This window comes from Piliocolobus tephrosceles, chromosome 5, assembly GCF_002776525.5.
Source record: "Piliocolobus tephrosceles isolate RC106 chromosome 5, ASM277652v3, whole genome shotgun sequence".
NCBI lineage: Eukaryota > Metazoa > Chordata > Mammalia > Primates > Cercopithecidae > Piliocolobus > Piliocolobus tephrosceles.
The window spans coordinates 117,238,260-117,254,877 of record NC_045438.1 but is presented as its reverse complement, the minus strand read 5'-3'; the positions used below and the strand labels follow the sequence as shown (position 1 = coordinate 117,254,877).

General features: G+C 35.1%; 1 protein-coding gene across 1 annotated transcript in view; it reads right to left on the bottom strand.

Moving 5' to 3' along the window:
- The window catches only part of PKHD1 (PKHD1 ciliary IPT domain containing fibrocystin/polyductin), a 469,171-nt gene that overhangs the window by 156,043 nt on the left and 296,510 nt on the right, over positions 1-16,618 (bottom strand). Inside the window, exon 53 of the mRNA XM_023212993.1 lies at positions 3,277-3,390. Coding sequence (XP_023068761.1) covers positions 3,277-3,390 — 114 coding nt within the window. The remainder of the gene's footprint in view (positions 1-3,276; positions 3,391-16,618) is intronic.

Sequence of the window (16,618 nt, the reverse complement as noted above, 5' to 3'; positions counted from 1 at the left end):
CTCTCAAATGCTATAGAAAAAAGAATGCTACACCACATCATAATAATCTAAAAGGTGGGAAGCAGACCACTCTAATGACTAAAGTTGAAGAGGTACTCCTTTCCACTCTTGATGTGACTCCAAACCATTTGCAGTTCTTTTGGAAGTTAACCAGTTTTGATATCTTTTGTTATACACTAGGTTCTCCAGAAGCATGGTTAATTTTATTTCCTTAGGACAGAGTTTTGGAGCTATTAGCTTTGTTTAGTGGCTGTACTTAATATTTTGTCTTATAAATATCAAGGGAGAGATTTCTAAGTCCTTGGTTTCAAAATGCAATTTATTTCAGATTCATAAATTAAAGTCTTACCAGGAACGTGCTTGATACAGCCCAGTTTTATTTTTTCATGTCTTTCCTCTTACATATTTTATTGCCATTTTCAACCATAATTCCTCATATTCTAGTGGTTTAAAAATGTTTTGACCATGAAACTCACCAGTAAAAGAAAAAACATGTGATCATGTACTCTAAGCACATGTATATTTATTTTATTTACATAATTCAGATATTTATATTTAGATAAAAAATATACACATATATGAATACACTAATATATATTTGAATAGAAGTTCTAATATTTTATTCCTGCTTCCAAATGTATTGTCTGCATATCCCTGGATTGGTGCACGCTATTTTATTGCAAGTCACCAATTTAAAATTTTTACAGTTTTCATCAGAAATCATAAAAATAAAAGAAGCAGGAAATCACTAAGGTACAAATAATATGCCTTGGGTTTTCATCTGATATGGACCGAAAAAAAAATCCCAGTTAATTAGAACTTAACCAACTGTTTATATCAACATCCGTATTTTTTGCCCCCACATATCAACTATGAAAATGTCAGAAGATAATAAAACTAAATCAGGATAAATGGATATAAAAAGAACCCCATTTTCAGGATGTGTCCTGAAACCAATCTTTCATAATAGCATTTATGCATTCCATAAGACATCATCACCCAAAACAAAAATCCATCTTTTTTCACTACAGGTTAAGTAAGCTAGGCTTAGAAGGATCCTGAAGTAATTTAAAGAGATTTCCAACCAAAATGTTTATAACAAAAAGCAGTTCATGTCCTTAAATTTGAATTATCCAGAAAATTCAATTGACCAGAAAAGCAGATTTCTTGGTCATTTCTAATCATCAAAGTTTACTGTAAAATGACACAATTTCTTAGTTGTTTCAAGAAGATTATAAATGATTTAATACGATTAAAATTCTTCATCTACTTATGATACTACAAAAATTTGAACATGCAGTGAAAGAAATACTTCATTCTTTATTTCATTTTAGTATCAAAGAAAATTTCAACGACACTAGTTTGACCATACGGCCAGGATCGGGGATCAGAGCAGACATCAGTGGATAGTCCTAACAGAAAGTTTGTTCCTGTATTATCACACTACAGAAAAGAGTGGATACCACAGGCAAAAGGAGATCAAATGTCCTTATAATAATCCATCTAGTTTGTCAACTTGGAAAAATTAAAACATTCTTGAACCTCTTACTGTTAGAAAGATAAAATAAATAGCATGCATGGAAAAAAACCCTTTAGAAACTATAAAGTGCTATCAAAGTATTATATGACTATGATTATATATTATGGAACTAAGTTAACAAACTTCATACTATCTTAACATTTTTGTCTCCACTCTATTGAGTTACTGAGATCCAGAGAGGGAGCCACTGACTGCTAATGAATATTAAATTCATATCTCATAGTGTTCAGAAACCTCAGAAATGATGATCCTTGCTCTTTTTCCACAAGGTAAAATGGTTTACTTGAAAACCTCCAACAGAGCAATGCACCTAAAGGAGAATCCAAGGAAATTAACAACCAATTTTCTTTAAGAATGTTCGTATTTTTTTCTTTTAGTTAATTTTTTTCTCATTTATATAATAGTTGAAGTAAGTTCACTATACTTTATTATTCTTTTCGATATTATACTGTCACATAGCTTAAATATAATAACATATTTATTACTCTTTTAGATATTGTATTGTCACACAGCTTAAGTACGTTATTATATTATAATAACCACACAGCTTTATAGTGTCAGCATTTGGATTAAGATTATTATATTATAATAACATATTTAAGCTATGTGACAATATCTAAAAGAGTAATAAAGTATAGTGAACTTATTTCAACTATTATATAAGTGAGGGAAAAATAACTAAAAAAATGAACATTCTTGAAGAAAATTGCTTCATGCCAAGAGTTATCCGTCTTTACTTATAAAATTAGTAATGCCCATATAGAAAAAGTGGGAAAATACTTAAAATCTGATGAACATTCTCTTATCCCTCAAAACTGAGTTAGTTGGGGATACATACATATAGTTATGAAAGAACACATTCCTCCATATATCATAGCCTTGAGCCCGACACATCACATTCCCCCATATGCCTCCACTTCCTGGGCCCGACACTAACACATTCCTCCATATATCATAGCCTGGAGAATCTCCGATAAGGTTACAACCGATTGTAAAAGCGCAGGAACCGATAAGAAAACTGCTAAAAGTATAACTTAAAATGTAAACCAATTGTAATGCTGTAACCAGAAGAATTCCCTTGTTTCTCTGTAACTTTACATATCCTGTTTACATCGGGATATAAGAAGCGAGCGCACGCATTGTTCGGGGCCCTCTTGTATGTTGTGGAACGGAGGGACCAAGTTTGAACTTGCAATAAAGATCCTTGCCGCTTGGCTTTGACTCTGGACTCTGGTGGTCTTTGGGGTATAAACGGTCTGGGCATAACAGTTATACAAGCCCAGTTCCAGTTTCTGTACTTTTACATAGATCAGTTTAAAATAGGATTTGGTATTGTGGCAATAGCAAATAAAGAAATTGTCAACAGTGAATGTTTCTTATTAATGTATAGATCGGTTGTATAAATGTATCAATAATAGAGTAGTATTTATAGTTGATAATACTGACTCAGTCAAAACTTTCGTGTCTGACTAATCTGGATCTCAATCCAAATGCTGACACTATAAAGCTGTGTGGTTTTCTGCATGTCGTTCATCACCTCTGAGTCTTAGTCTTGACATCTCTAAAATGGACACTGCTCACAAGAGAGCTGGTAAGTAAAATAATAAATGTAAATTACCTAAAAGAGTGTTTGGAATTTAGCATATGTTCTATGAATAGTATTTCTCTATAAGACACAAACACACAATACACACACATGCATTTTATTTTTAATGAAAACGATATTATACTCTTACCAATTGTTCCTGGGTCAATATGAATTCCATTCAAACGGTCACAAAAGACTCCCTCTGAGGCTCTAAGGAGAATCAGAAGCTTTTGTTCCTTTTCTAAGGGATTTTCTAAAGTACCTGTTTACAAAGAAAAGTGTATCATTCAAATCAATTTGAAATTAAAAGAAAGAGAGGGAGAAACTGAGGTAAAATTTCAAGAATGCAACGTAGATACTGTAAAATAGACTATATGGAGGAGTCAGTGGTTATGTAGACGAAATAAGAATAGGAAAAACAAAAGATTCACTAAACTTCTCTGAAGGAGACTCATGTATTATTCACCAGATATTCACTCTTCTTTCTTTATTAAGGCAGCATAAACTTTCCTGACCAACTAATATTTATCCTGGTCGTGTGACTTGCTTTGGCCAGTGAAATTTGTGTGAAAGTGATAGGAATATCAGTTCTCAGTTGATGCTTCAAGGGACTTGGCAAGTTGTTTTGTTTTGTTTTATTTTGTTTTTTACCAGATTTTTTTCAACGTTGTTCTCTACCATGAATGGAAAATTCCTTAAATAGCCTCTGGTATCTGAATGAAGAGACATACAGAGCAAAACGGAATAGAACACATAAGCTGGAGCCAAGTCCAACCAAGTCTAACATAAATATTTCTTGATGCTAACCACTGAGATTTGGGGATTATTTGTTACAACCATTATTATGGCAAACCTGCCTGATACACTGTCTATGGCTAGATAAACTTCAAATTTCTTTATTTACTCCTCACAACAAACCTGAGAAGTCAGTATAATTATTATCCCAGTTTTAAATATTTGCACATAAAGAGTCTTAGAGGTTAAGGGACTTGTCTAAATTGATCCAACTATTAAGTATTAGAATCTATTTGAACAAAAATCTGTTTATGCTAAGTGTTTATTTAACAAATAAGAAGTTATTTTCTAAAACTAAATTCTTTTACCAGCATAAAGACTCATAAAGACATAAGCTATGATACTCAGACAGCAGTTGGAATTGTTTCTGACCTTATTTTATTGATGTTAACAGTGGAGTTTGGTATGAAAATTCATACTTCTACGGTATGATAATCGTTCAGGGAATTTGTCAAAATAGCGTTAGTGAGTATGGACCTAAGGAAGGTTAGTCTCTTTGGAAAATATGTCTTGGAGTACAAAAATATTAAAGTTATTAAAGTCAGGTTTTTAAGAAATAACTGGGCCGGGCATGGTGGCTCAGGCCTGTAATCCCAGCACTTTGGGAGGCCGAGGCAGGTGGATCGCAAGGTCAGGAGATCGAGACCATTCTGACTAACACGGTGAAACGCCGTCTTAGTTAAAATACAAAAAATTAGCCGGGCGTGGTGGCGGGTGCCTGTACTCCCAGCTACTGGTGAGGTTGAGGCAGGAGAATGGCGTGAACCCGGGAGGCGGAGCTTGCAGTGAGCTGAGATGGCGTCACTGCACTCCAGCCTGGGCGACAGAGAGAGAGACTCCGTCTCAAAAAAAAAAAAAAGAAAGAAAGAAAGAAAAATAAATAACTTGTGGGAAGGTAATCCCCAAATTACATACCAAATCAGACAGATTCATAAGAACCACCGGCTATCAAATGCGTCTTCCCTGTTTATCAATTCCCAAAAAGAAAACCAAAAATGACATTGTTAAATACAATGTGAAATAACTAGTAAACATACAATTGCCTGGTTTTCACCTTAGTTGCTGGTCTGTCCAGCAACATAAAATCATCCCCTCCAGCTGACACTTCCTATATACCTGGTTAGCCAAAAGGCACAGGTAAGTCTGAAGCTTGCTACATACCTATCTTTATAGTTCAGCCTTCACTGCCATTACTCCAGTACTCTACTGAAAGCAAGATTCAGAGAGGTAAGTAAATCTGCCTAGAGGCATATAGTAGGTCAATGGGTGAGCAAGCCTATGTATTTCCAATAATATGCAAAGATGTGTTGCTCCTCTGTGTAGGTAATGAAACTCCTCAGCTGAGAGCCTGATGCATCATCTTAGTGAAAATAAAGATGTGCTAGAGCAGAAAGAAGGGAAGCAGGGGAGGATGAAAATGTTTAGTAAATGTGTATAGCGTAGCTGTTATCTTGCCGTTACAAGTCTGTCCAGTAAGCTGTTTTCCAACTGTGATTTCATTTATTTCACGGAGGGTAGTTTAGAGTCTTTGGGGAAAAAAAAAATGGCCTAGCACTAAAGAGATACCAGAGAGAAAAAAGTAGGACAGTTTTTGCCCTAGAGAAACGTATGCAGAGCCCCACAAAAAGAGTTCAGCGTTCCTCTAAAATTAGAGATTAAATCAATTATGCAACCCAACGCTGCAGCACATGTGGAGCTTTCGCAGAAAGTCTGGGCAAAATTAGATAGCCTGCCATGATCTTTTGGTATCTGCAATGGCCAGAATTTGGCTTCCTTTTTGTAACTGAGGGAAAAAGAAAGATGGAGAATAGGGACTAAGTAGAAAGAAGGCAAAGGTGACCTAAGAGAAGGAAATACATGCTACTGTAACACTGAAATCCTTCTTGAATGTGTAAAAGCTGATAAATGGAAAGGTTTAAAGGCTGAGATCCTCATTTTATTTTCAAATCTAGCAATCAAAGAAAGGTGAGGTGCTCTCTCCAGCATGGGCTTTGCCCCTAAATGAGGGTAGCCACTTCTGAGACAGAAGGTGCTAAGGATATGCAGCTCATCCTTGGTTTACCTTTGTAAAGCTTCTCTAAACTATAGCAAGAGGCATATTAAACCTGGGCAAATTTATGTATTCATAATGGGCGGGAATATAATTGTCATTGTGCTGCAAAGACATTCCGGATGTTTTCACATGCACAATTTAATTCTCACAATTTTATGACGAATACAGTTAAGGTTCTGATGAGGAAACTGAGGCAAAGAGAGGTTAAGTAGCTTGTCAGGAATCACATAACTGTTAAATGGCGAAGTTGGGCCTTAGACTTAATAAGTACCATCCTAGGACATGTGGATATGGAGGAACAGAAAAGACGTAAAGGGAAGCAGACATTACTTAGTATAATGGTAGGCAGTGAAGGGGAAACAATGTGTTCCAGATGCTAAAATCACGTGAGATGGAAGAAAATGAGTTCTGGCATATGAAAGATAATCATTATAATTATTTGGGGAATATGGTACAAATGGGTTCCAGGAACTTCAAAAGGTAAGAATAAGAAAAAAGGACATTTCCTTATTTTATTAACTAAAGCTCTTTGATGGAATCAAGTATAATCCTAGTTTGCACTTAAGCCCACTCTATCAACATGACTCACCAGACGTTGTACCAAGCCAACCCATAAGAAATTATTTACCCTTCCCTCAACTCACTCTCCTCTGTGCTCATGAGATTTCCCAGCATTTACATGTTTTACCTTCATCTTAACTAACTGATTCATCCGGTAAAACTTGGCTCCACCATAATTTATTCCTGAAAGCCTTCTATGATCTGGAATTAGATGCCCCCTTTTGTGTGTAAAATGTTCTGTATCGCTTGCTAAAGTAACTCTACTTCAAGCAACTTGTCCTAAAGAACTTGTAGGGGACAAGGGCAAAGAATAATGCCCAAAGTTCTCCACTGCAGTGTTATTTATTTACAATTGGCAACATTTAAAAACACCTTGAAATAGCAAACAATTGGAAATATTTTTGTCCATTTTAAACTCCTTCCTTTCTTCGCAGACTTTTCAACATACTTAATAGCTGAAACGTACAAGTCCCCAAGCAACCAATACTCCCTTGCCTCTGCCCCTCTATGCCTTCATTCCTGTTTTTGTCACGGCCAACTCTTACATACTCTCAAACCCAGTTCAGATGCCATCTCTTCTGGAAAGGGCCTTGTCAACTAAGTCTGGGTTAAGTGACCTTCTAAGGGCTATCACAGAATGCCATGTTTTACCACAATACTTCTAAAACTATACTGTAAGGGCCATTTACCTGATTGCCTCCTTCTCTCAGTGAGCGCAAGAAGAAACTATGTACTCCCAGCAGAGTTTATTTGAAGATATTTTATTCCAGAAATGTTTAACTTGGTAATTTTTACCAACCCTCCTGGAGAAAACAATTGGAATAAAGAGAAGTACCCCATAGTAATAAAAGACTAACTTCACCAGTAAATTGCAACTTTTAAGCATTTATGTACCTACCATTATAGCTTAAAAATATATACTGCAAAAATCAACAGGACTACAAGGACAAATGGATATACCTATAACACTTGTTGTAAAGCCAACACAACTGTTGCTAAAAAAAAAAAAAAAAAAAAAATACAGTAATGATACAGCAGTTTTGAATAATGCAATTTGCATATTTGACATAACAGGCATAGATGGAAAACCAGACCTGCAAAGAATGTACATTCTTTTAAAGCATGCACAAGATATTTTTAAAAATTGATCATATGATGATAAGGCAGTTTAGTAAATTTTTAAAAATTGGAATTATACAGCATTTGTTTTCTGACCATAGTTCCACCAAAATTTATAATTCGTAATAAAAAAATTTCAAAAGTAAGCTATATTAAAGATTTTTCCAATTATTAAAGAATACCATTAAGAAAGTAAAAAAGCGGCTGGACGTGGTGGCTCATGCCTTTAATCCCAACACTTTGGGAGGCCGAGGCAGGTGGATCACAAGGTCAAGAGATCTGGACCATCCTGGCCAACGTGGTGAACCTTTGTCTCTACTAAAAATACAAAAATTAGCTGGGCATGGTGCCACACACCTGTAGTCCCAGCTAATCAAGAGGCTGAGGCAGGAGAATAGCTTGAATCCCTGTCGCAGAGGTTGCAGTGAGCCGAGATCGCGCCACACTGCACTCCAGTCTGGTGACAGAGTGAGACTCCATCTCAAAAGAATAAAAAAAAGAAAAAAGAAAGTAAAAAAGCAAGCCGCAGAGTGGGAAAAGACATTTGTACTACATATAACAGACAAAAGATACATTCCAAAATATATAAATAACTTTGGTAAATAAATATAAAACAGGTACATTCATCATTAAAAAAGAGTAAGAGAACAGCTATTTCACAAAACAAGATACTCTCAAATAAATAATAAATACATTCTACTATGCTCAATCATACCATATAAAAGAAATAAAAATTAAAACAAGAATGAGATCTCACTATATATCCAGTAGATTGGATTTATAATGTTTAATTAAGCATATATTTTTCATTTTATAAAATTTGTTGTATATGTGTGTCATTTTCCACAATTAATAAAAATATATTAAATGACTATGTTCCAAGAATATTCTTCAATAAGTTTTGTTGATCAAAAGAGGGGAAACTGGCCAAAATTTTAGTCACATCTTCTGAATATACTATTTTCCAGGTGCTATTCACTGAATCCAAAGCAAAAATTGTATTTTTATATAATTTGTATTTTTATCTGAGTTAATGTTAAAACTCTATAAATACCTTGATTGCACATGAAAGATAAAGAAATTACCCCCAAAATAAATTTTGTACATTTTTCCCTTGTCCTCAGAAGTGGGTTAAATGGTGATGACTTTGGAAGTTGAGCTTCAATCCAAAGCATAACTATTTTTCTCATGCCCTGCAATAGCGATTTTCTCCAGCCCAGAGCCTCTGGAACCTTCTTACTATCATATAAACCCAAGCTGGTAAATAGCACTGAACCAAGTAAATTGCAGCACACATGTTTTTCTGAAGTAGCTTGTAATTCGCAGTGTATATTTAACCCACTTATTCCTAAAACATTCCTCCCCAATAGAACTGATTCCGTCTGAAAATAAATGTAGGGTAGAATGGGGCTTGCAGTCCAGTAAGATAAAAATTGGTTATAAAAATCAGTAGGCATTATTAAATGATAATGTCCAACCGTTCATACAGTGATTTCATTCAGGCTGACAAATTTTCATTTTTAATGAGGCCTCTCAACTTATCAATTAATGGAATATTAAAATAAACATGAAAATATGTTATTCATTCACTACTTGCAAAATGTACAAAAGTTCTTAAAACTTCCTCCATAAGGTTGAGCAAATTACCTCATTTCTTTAAGCCTCAGTTTCCTCAATGATAAAATAGGCATAATAATAGCATCCATTTTTTGTGAGGGTTAAATGATTTAGTCCATGCTAATAGTACAGGGCACAGTGTCTGTATATGATACATGTTTTTTAAAAATATTGGCTTTTAGCAGTATTAATAATAGTAGTAAAAAAGATAGTAATAGTAACCATGGAGGTATCACACTTATTCAAAATTAACCTTTAAATTTGAAAACTTAAAAAAATAAGGCAAGTTCTTCCTAGCAAGTAATATCTAATTTCTAAAGTACTAGCTAGACACTAGATATTTCAAAGTAAAAATATTAAGTGACTACTTATTTCAATGTCCAGCCCAAGGAACTTCAGAAAACACAAAGTTTACCTTAAACTGAAACATTCCTGTAAGTTTTCTAACTAAAAAAACAAATCATTCATTCATTTATTCACTAGTTTTCTTAAAATTATTTTGTTTGTATGCAAAATTAAATATTTTATAATAAATTTATTATTCGATTAATTATTTTAATAACTAAATAAATCTCTAAGAAATATTATATTACTGTTATATGGATTCATGAGTCAAAAGTACAGTTTAAGAAAGACTGATTTAAAAATTATTAAAATAGGAAAGATGATCACTGCAAATGCCTTTAGTAAAGACTAACTGATGTCCTAATAGGACAGAAGAATCTTTATTTGTATTAGCGCTTGGGTTAAAAAATATATTAAAAATACACACACACACACACACACACACACAAACACACACACATAGATTTAAGGATAATGTGATGTTATGAGAGAACTAATATCCACCAGAAAATAAACAGATCTTTCTATTCTTAATATCATTTTGAAATAAGTATTATTTAACTGTTGGCTGCCAGCCTTATTAGGGACTCTCCAAGCACAGAAATGAGTTTAAGCGTTTTCTGTACCTCTAAGGGGCAAAGCTTTTACACTTTTGCTCCTACGGCTAAATAAGTAACAGCTTTAAAAGTCACATCCCTTTTATGTCACCTTTTTATTTTATCAAGCAACTGTTAGTTTGATTAGGGAACTGTCCATCTAAATAAACTGAACAAACCATCTATTTTGCAGATATCTATGTACACTTACATTTTACACATTGCATGTGTGGGTATTTGTGTCTTTTTCTAATCATAGTTAAATTTGAAGGAGGACATACTTTTTAACTTCATATATTTTTTTAAATGAACATCACATACAAGATTCTCTCTGGCTGCTCAATGGGTCTGACTACTGGGTATTGTGGCTTTAAGCTGGAGGATATGTTTTAATCTACACTTTTCTCAGGTTTGTCTCCTTGTTATTACTTAATCATCCAATGAGCCTTACAGAACTGTCAGTTTGAAAGGCAATAAACTGTGTATGGATTTTTCTTCTTCTTTAGGATTGAGAAAGTCCCAATCATGGAAGCAATGAAAGAAACTTCCATATACCTAGTACTTCATTTCCTGACAATCAAAGGCATGTGCTAATGATGACCTTAGGCTCCTGGCTACAAATGTGAGACAGGGCTGACAAATACCCATCACTGACCCTGAAAAACAATATGTGACAAGTTTTAGGATAAAAGCCGAGTGCCTAGTATAATTACTGAGCAACTAGACAATGCATCATGTGACCTGGTTGTGACAGGCCAAAGGAACAATGAACTGCTGTGTCCCCAGGGATGGCAATGGTTGGGGCATATCTTGTTGACTTAGGGATCAAGGAGGGTTCTATTAAGCTGTAAATATCCATCAGAATATTTGTCTCACAAATGTATTTTTACAATACAAAAAAACTTTATAAAATTATATAAATTTATTATTATTTTATATTATTTAAATGGTACATTTATATTATTTTAATAATTAATACAAATGTATTATTATTGGTAACATCTCTGAAGTCTTCCTAAAAAGTACTAAAAGAAGATTTTTCATTCGCAGTTTTAAAAGTACAAGATTAAAACAGTCTTTATTGAGTTGAATGTTTGAGTCAGTAACAAGTTAACAGCATTGATATCTAAAACAACAAGGAACGTGTTTGTTAAAGCATGGGCAATGTCTCATGTAAGAGGAGACACTGATGAAAGGGATGGACTCAGACAGTTTTTCATGGGCAAAGCTTTTATATGTTTTAAAAAAACATTTATATCAACAAACAAGTGTTTATTGAACAAGCTTTGAGTTGGGGACATTTTTAAGTCGGTTTTCCTGTTCTAACAGATTGTAAAAATGAAAATACTTTGAATTCCTACAAGACACCAACGTTTTCAATTTTATTTTATACCTCCTTTTTTCCTTTCACATAGGGGATAAATATTTTGTAGTCATCTAAACATTAACACCATAATTTCTTCCTCACAGATGTAGACATTTAAGTCTAAGTAGATTAAATGTTTTCCAAGAAAAATGCAGTGAGCTGAAAGACAAACCTAAATATGCCCATTCACTTGTGTATAGATTATTAGTCATAACAGCATATTATCAGAATTCTACAATGCAGTAGGTACTAGGGTTATAAAATGTTCTGATGAAGTCTATCATTTACTGGAGATAAGATGCTAATTAATTATTTAATGGAGATAGACACTAATGCTATTCATGTCATCACTGAATGCAATAATGGCAACATGAATGAGTAGCATGGACCAGAAGGAAAGGTACACTGAAATTTACTGCATGGAGAAAAGAGAGGCTTCATATTAGATTGGTGCAAAAGTAATTGTGGTTTTTGCCATTAAATAGTAAAGGTAGTCCTTGGGCAAAGGCTTGAAGGACAATATTTAAGATAGCTAAAATAGCCACTTGTCCTGGTCCTGTTTTTGTCAGCTCTGAGACCTTGAAACAAATCAGTAATCTCTCTGGATTTCAGTTTCCTTACCAATAAAACGAGACAGATGTTTCAAACAATCACAGAGATTTGCAACATCACAGTTATGAATCTACTATTGGGGTATTTTCCAGAAATTGTACAATGAGTTACTAAACTAAAATCATAATTCATGTCTCTGGAATTTCCATATTTATGAAGCTAATTTTCTGTCTTATTAAAGCCATACTCAAGAGACTATCAATAAGTAGCAATTCTCAGCATAATTTGGACTCATTTTGTTCTTTAATGCTTTAGAAAGCAACACTCTATATCTCAAAATCTGCCCCATGAAACTCATGATGTTCACTATAAACTCACTACTATTTACGATTCTCCAACTACAGGGGCTGCCTTTCTGCCTCACGACTACTACACAAAGCACATTTCTCCCTCAGGACCTTTGCACTAACTCTCCCTCAGCCCGAAATGCTCTTGTTCAAATCTTTGCAGGTCTAGCTTTTTCTTGTCTCTACAGTCTGATGTCACATTGACTTGTTAGAAAGGTCTTTACTAACTATCTAACATATGGTTGCCAACATCCAACCTGGATCTCTCATTAATTAATGTTCCTGTTTAGTTTCTTTCAGAGAATGTATTGCCATCTGAACTTATCGTCCTCACTTATTTTACTATTTGTCTGTTTCCCCCAATAAAATAATGCAAGCAGGAATTGTTCACTACTGAACGTCTTGTTCACTGTGGAATATTCAAATACCAGAAAGAATGCCTGGCTCTGAGTTGGCACTCAATGAAAGAGGGAGGTGGGGAGGAGATAAAGGAGGAAGGGACAAATCTACAAAGGAAACTTTGGAAAATCACCATATCAGAGGAATTATTTTCTCCTTAGTATCTATTTATCCATTTCATTTCACCATCCAAAAGAAAATCAGTTATTCATGAAAGCAATCCCATAAAGGTTTGATGCCATGACTCAATATGGACAACTATTCATTTTCAACCATGAAATTCAATATGTTCAATGACACCTCAGGCTATACTAAAGCCAAAAAATGAAGTTGTTAAAGAATAGATAAATGGCATTGAGCTTATGAAAAGTTATTGCTCCTGAAGCAGTAAATGTTGCATTTTTATTTGTTTTACATGAAAAGTAACAATTTGTGTCAAAACTATATTTATCAGCCATTATAAAAAACAAAAAGCTGGAATAAGATGGCCAGTTTTCTTTTCTATTTTCTTTGTCATTTCCACTGTATCTCATATTACTGACCACTTCCTCTTGTAAATTGCCTTCTTTGTTTCAAGATATTATTTTCTTGTCATTTCATTTTCTTTCCACCTATGTAACTTTTTTTTTTTTTTTTTTTTCCATTCTTGTTACTGAACTCAGCTTCCTCTACCACCCTTCAAAGACTGGTGCTCCTCAAAATTTCTATCCACAAAATCTGTTTGGCCAATTTTATTCACATCTTTAATTTCACATTTGAGCTGATGATCCTCAAATATGTACATTTAGCACAGACCTCTCTCATTGGTTTCTTTATTCATAAATCTACTTGCCTTCTAGATATTATCACTTGCATATTTCATTGAAATCTAACCTTGAGATTTATGAGTCTGGGTATTTAACAAACCACTGTATAAAGTTTACTGCATACTCAACATTGTTCAAGCACTTTAATAAATGTTAACTCACTTAATTTTTAAAAACCTCTATGAAATATGTACTATTACTATTTCTACCTTGGAGATAAGGGTACTGAGACACAGCTAGTTCATATAACTTGCTGAGGGCCATTCAACTAACAGAGTGAGGAAAGGGCACTCATTCTTGGCATCCCCATTGACCCAGATCTCCCAACCCGAAACCTTGGATATATCCCAAACAACTCCTCCTTGCCTCAGATCAAAATTATCACTAGGTTCTAGTGATTTTTACCTCCTCAATGTGTCTCTAATTCATTCTTTCCTCTTTAACTCCTGTTAAAGAGTAAACCTTAGTTCACTCCCTTACAATTCCTTTCCTAAAACATCTCAGTAGACTTCTCCTTTTTCACTGTGTCCCTTTTAAGTGCATTCTCTACACTTCCAGCACTAATTTTTCCAAGAATAAATATAATCATGTCACTTCCTTACTTAAAACTATCCAGTGACTACCCACTGCCTTCATAGGAAAATCCAAACTCCTTAGCATAGTATATCAGGTCAAGGTGCTTCATCTACTACCACCATTTCATACAAAGCCGGCTATCCAGACATACCCATTCCCTGCAGTTTCCCGAAAGTATAATGCTCATCTAAAATATGTACCTGTTCACATATCTTCCTTTATCTTTAAGCTCCCTCTAGGTTGGAAGACATGACCCTTCCAATCATGTTTTTATTCGTTTGTCACACTATTTTAGTGAGACACCTCTTGAAAATTCGGGTTCATGATTTCTGTTTCTATATGCCCAGTATGCCCCATGGTACTTGGTACACGGTAGGCACTGAGTAAACCCATGATAAATGAAAGAATGGACACACATGTGTAATTCTTTAAGCTTATCTTAAGTGTTTTATCAGACTAATGAGACAAGCACTGAACGAAGAATGAAATTGAGTTTGGCATTTGTGATGTAGCTGTAGCCCTCTAAGCAAAGCTTTGATCTTGAGCTTCCTTTCTAATTCTAGCATTCTATGATTCAACTCTATTAAAAGTCCATTGATACCTTTGCCAGCACCAGCTGCCTTAAAAGCAGGACCACCAGCTGGGCGTGGTGGCTCATGCCTATAATCCCAGCACTTTGGGAGGCCAAAGCAGGTGGCTCACGAGGTCAGGAATTCGAGACCAGCCTGGCCAACATGGTGAAACTCTGTCTCTAATAAAAATACAAAAATTAGCTGAGCCAATATGGTGGCGGGTGGCTGTAATCCCAGCTACTTGGGAGGCTGAGGCAGGAGAATTACTTAAAACTGGAAGACAGAGGTTACAGTGAGCTGAGATCACACCACTGCACTCCTGCCCGGGCAACAAGAGCAAAACTCCATCTCAAAAAAAAAAAAAAAAAAAAAAAAAGCAGATAGCAGGCATATACTGGCAGCACTCTGTGCCAATGTCCAAATCTATTAGGTTTATTTACTAACTAGTCTTATTATCTATTTCATGTTGGGATTTCTTTAGGGTGTGGTAAAATTGGACAGATGGGTTGAAAGTCTTCCTTCAGGCATAATACACATTGGATTGGGCAGATGGGTTCCAATAACCAACCTTTAGGCCTGGAACACATGGATGAAGCAAGGAGGAAAAGAACACACCACTATCTAGTGATGGGTAAAAAACAGAATTGGGAATGGAGAAATTTTTTAATGAGACCTGAAATATATAAAGTAAAACTGGAAAGTGGCACAGTGTCACTTACCTTCAAAGGTACAAATTTTTCAGGCAGCAAGCTATATATTATAGTAATAAGTGACCTTAGAAATCCAAATATAACTTACCGAAGAAAGAGATCAATCTTTGCAATAGAAGATATCAACTGGAAATAAGTTTTGTAGTAATAAGAACAGGGTTCAATGTTATTTAATATTTCCCAATTAATTAGATGAGGATTTTACACAATGTTAAACAAATGGGCAAATGGTAGCAATCTGCAAGGAAAAGACCAGACTTCAAGAGAATATCTCCAGTGTAGAAAGATGAACTGAAATAATTAAATGAAGAGATGGGTAAAAAGTATTGCCCTTAGATTCCCTCAAAACCCAAGGAAAACAAAATAAGCCCAACACAACTGTACAATGTAGAGATATGTATTTGTGGCAGCACAAATAAAAAGAGCAGGAATCAGAGCCAACAAATGTAGTTGGCAGGACTAACAGCATGACCTGGCTGGATAAAGAAGTCAGTTTAATATTTGGCTGTATTAACAGAAGAATCATATCTGTTCTGATAGCTGGAGGCTGTGCTGGAGAGCTTTTGTGGACACCTCCATTTCCAAGCTCTGTGCTTCTCCACCCTACCCAGTGCCCCAGGATGTGGCTGACCTTTGTGTACTGCATCAAGTTCTCCTTTACTCTGACTTCCAGTCGGATGTGGCCAAATGGTAGCACAAGCAGAAGACAGGAGGGAAGCAAAAGAATGAGATAAGAGTGTTTATTCCTGTAGTTCCTTCCTTGTACTGGGTGAATTCCAACCATACAAAGGCCATGCCTCTGGGGTGATCTGACAACCATCTCTAAACCTCTCTCTTTATCTCTGGGTTCCTGTAACATTCTTTCCTCAGTCCTTTATGGCAAGAGGTAGTAAGGATAAGTGGCTTTACTAGCCCTAGGGTATACCTCATCCCATTTGGATCTTTGTAAATCATTCCTTTATTTAAATCCCTTCAAACTGTCTAATGCATATGACATATATTTTCTGTGAGCACCCTGGCTGATAAACATTTATTGAACACCTACCATATACCAAGCATTTCCTGTGAGCTGTTAT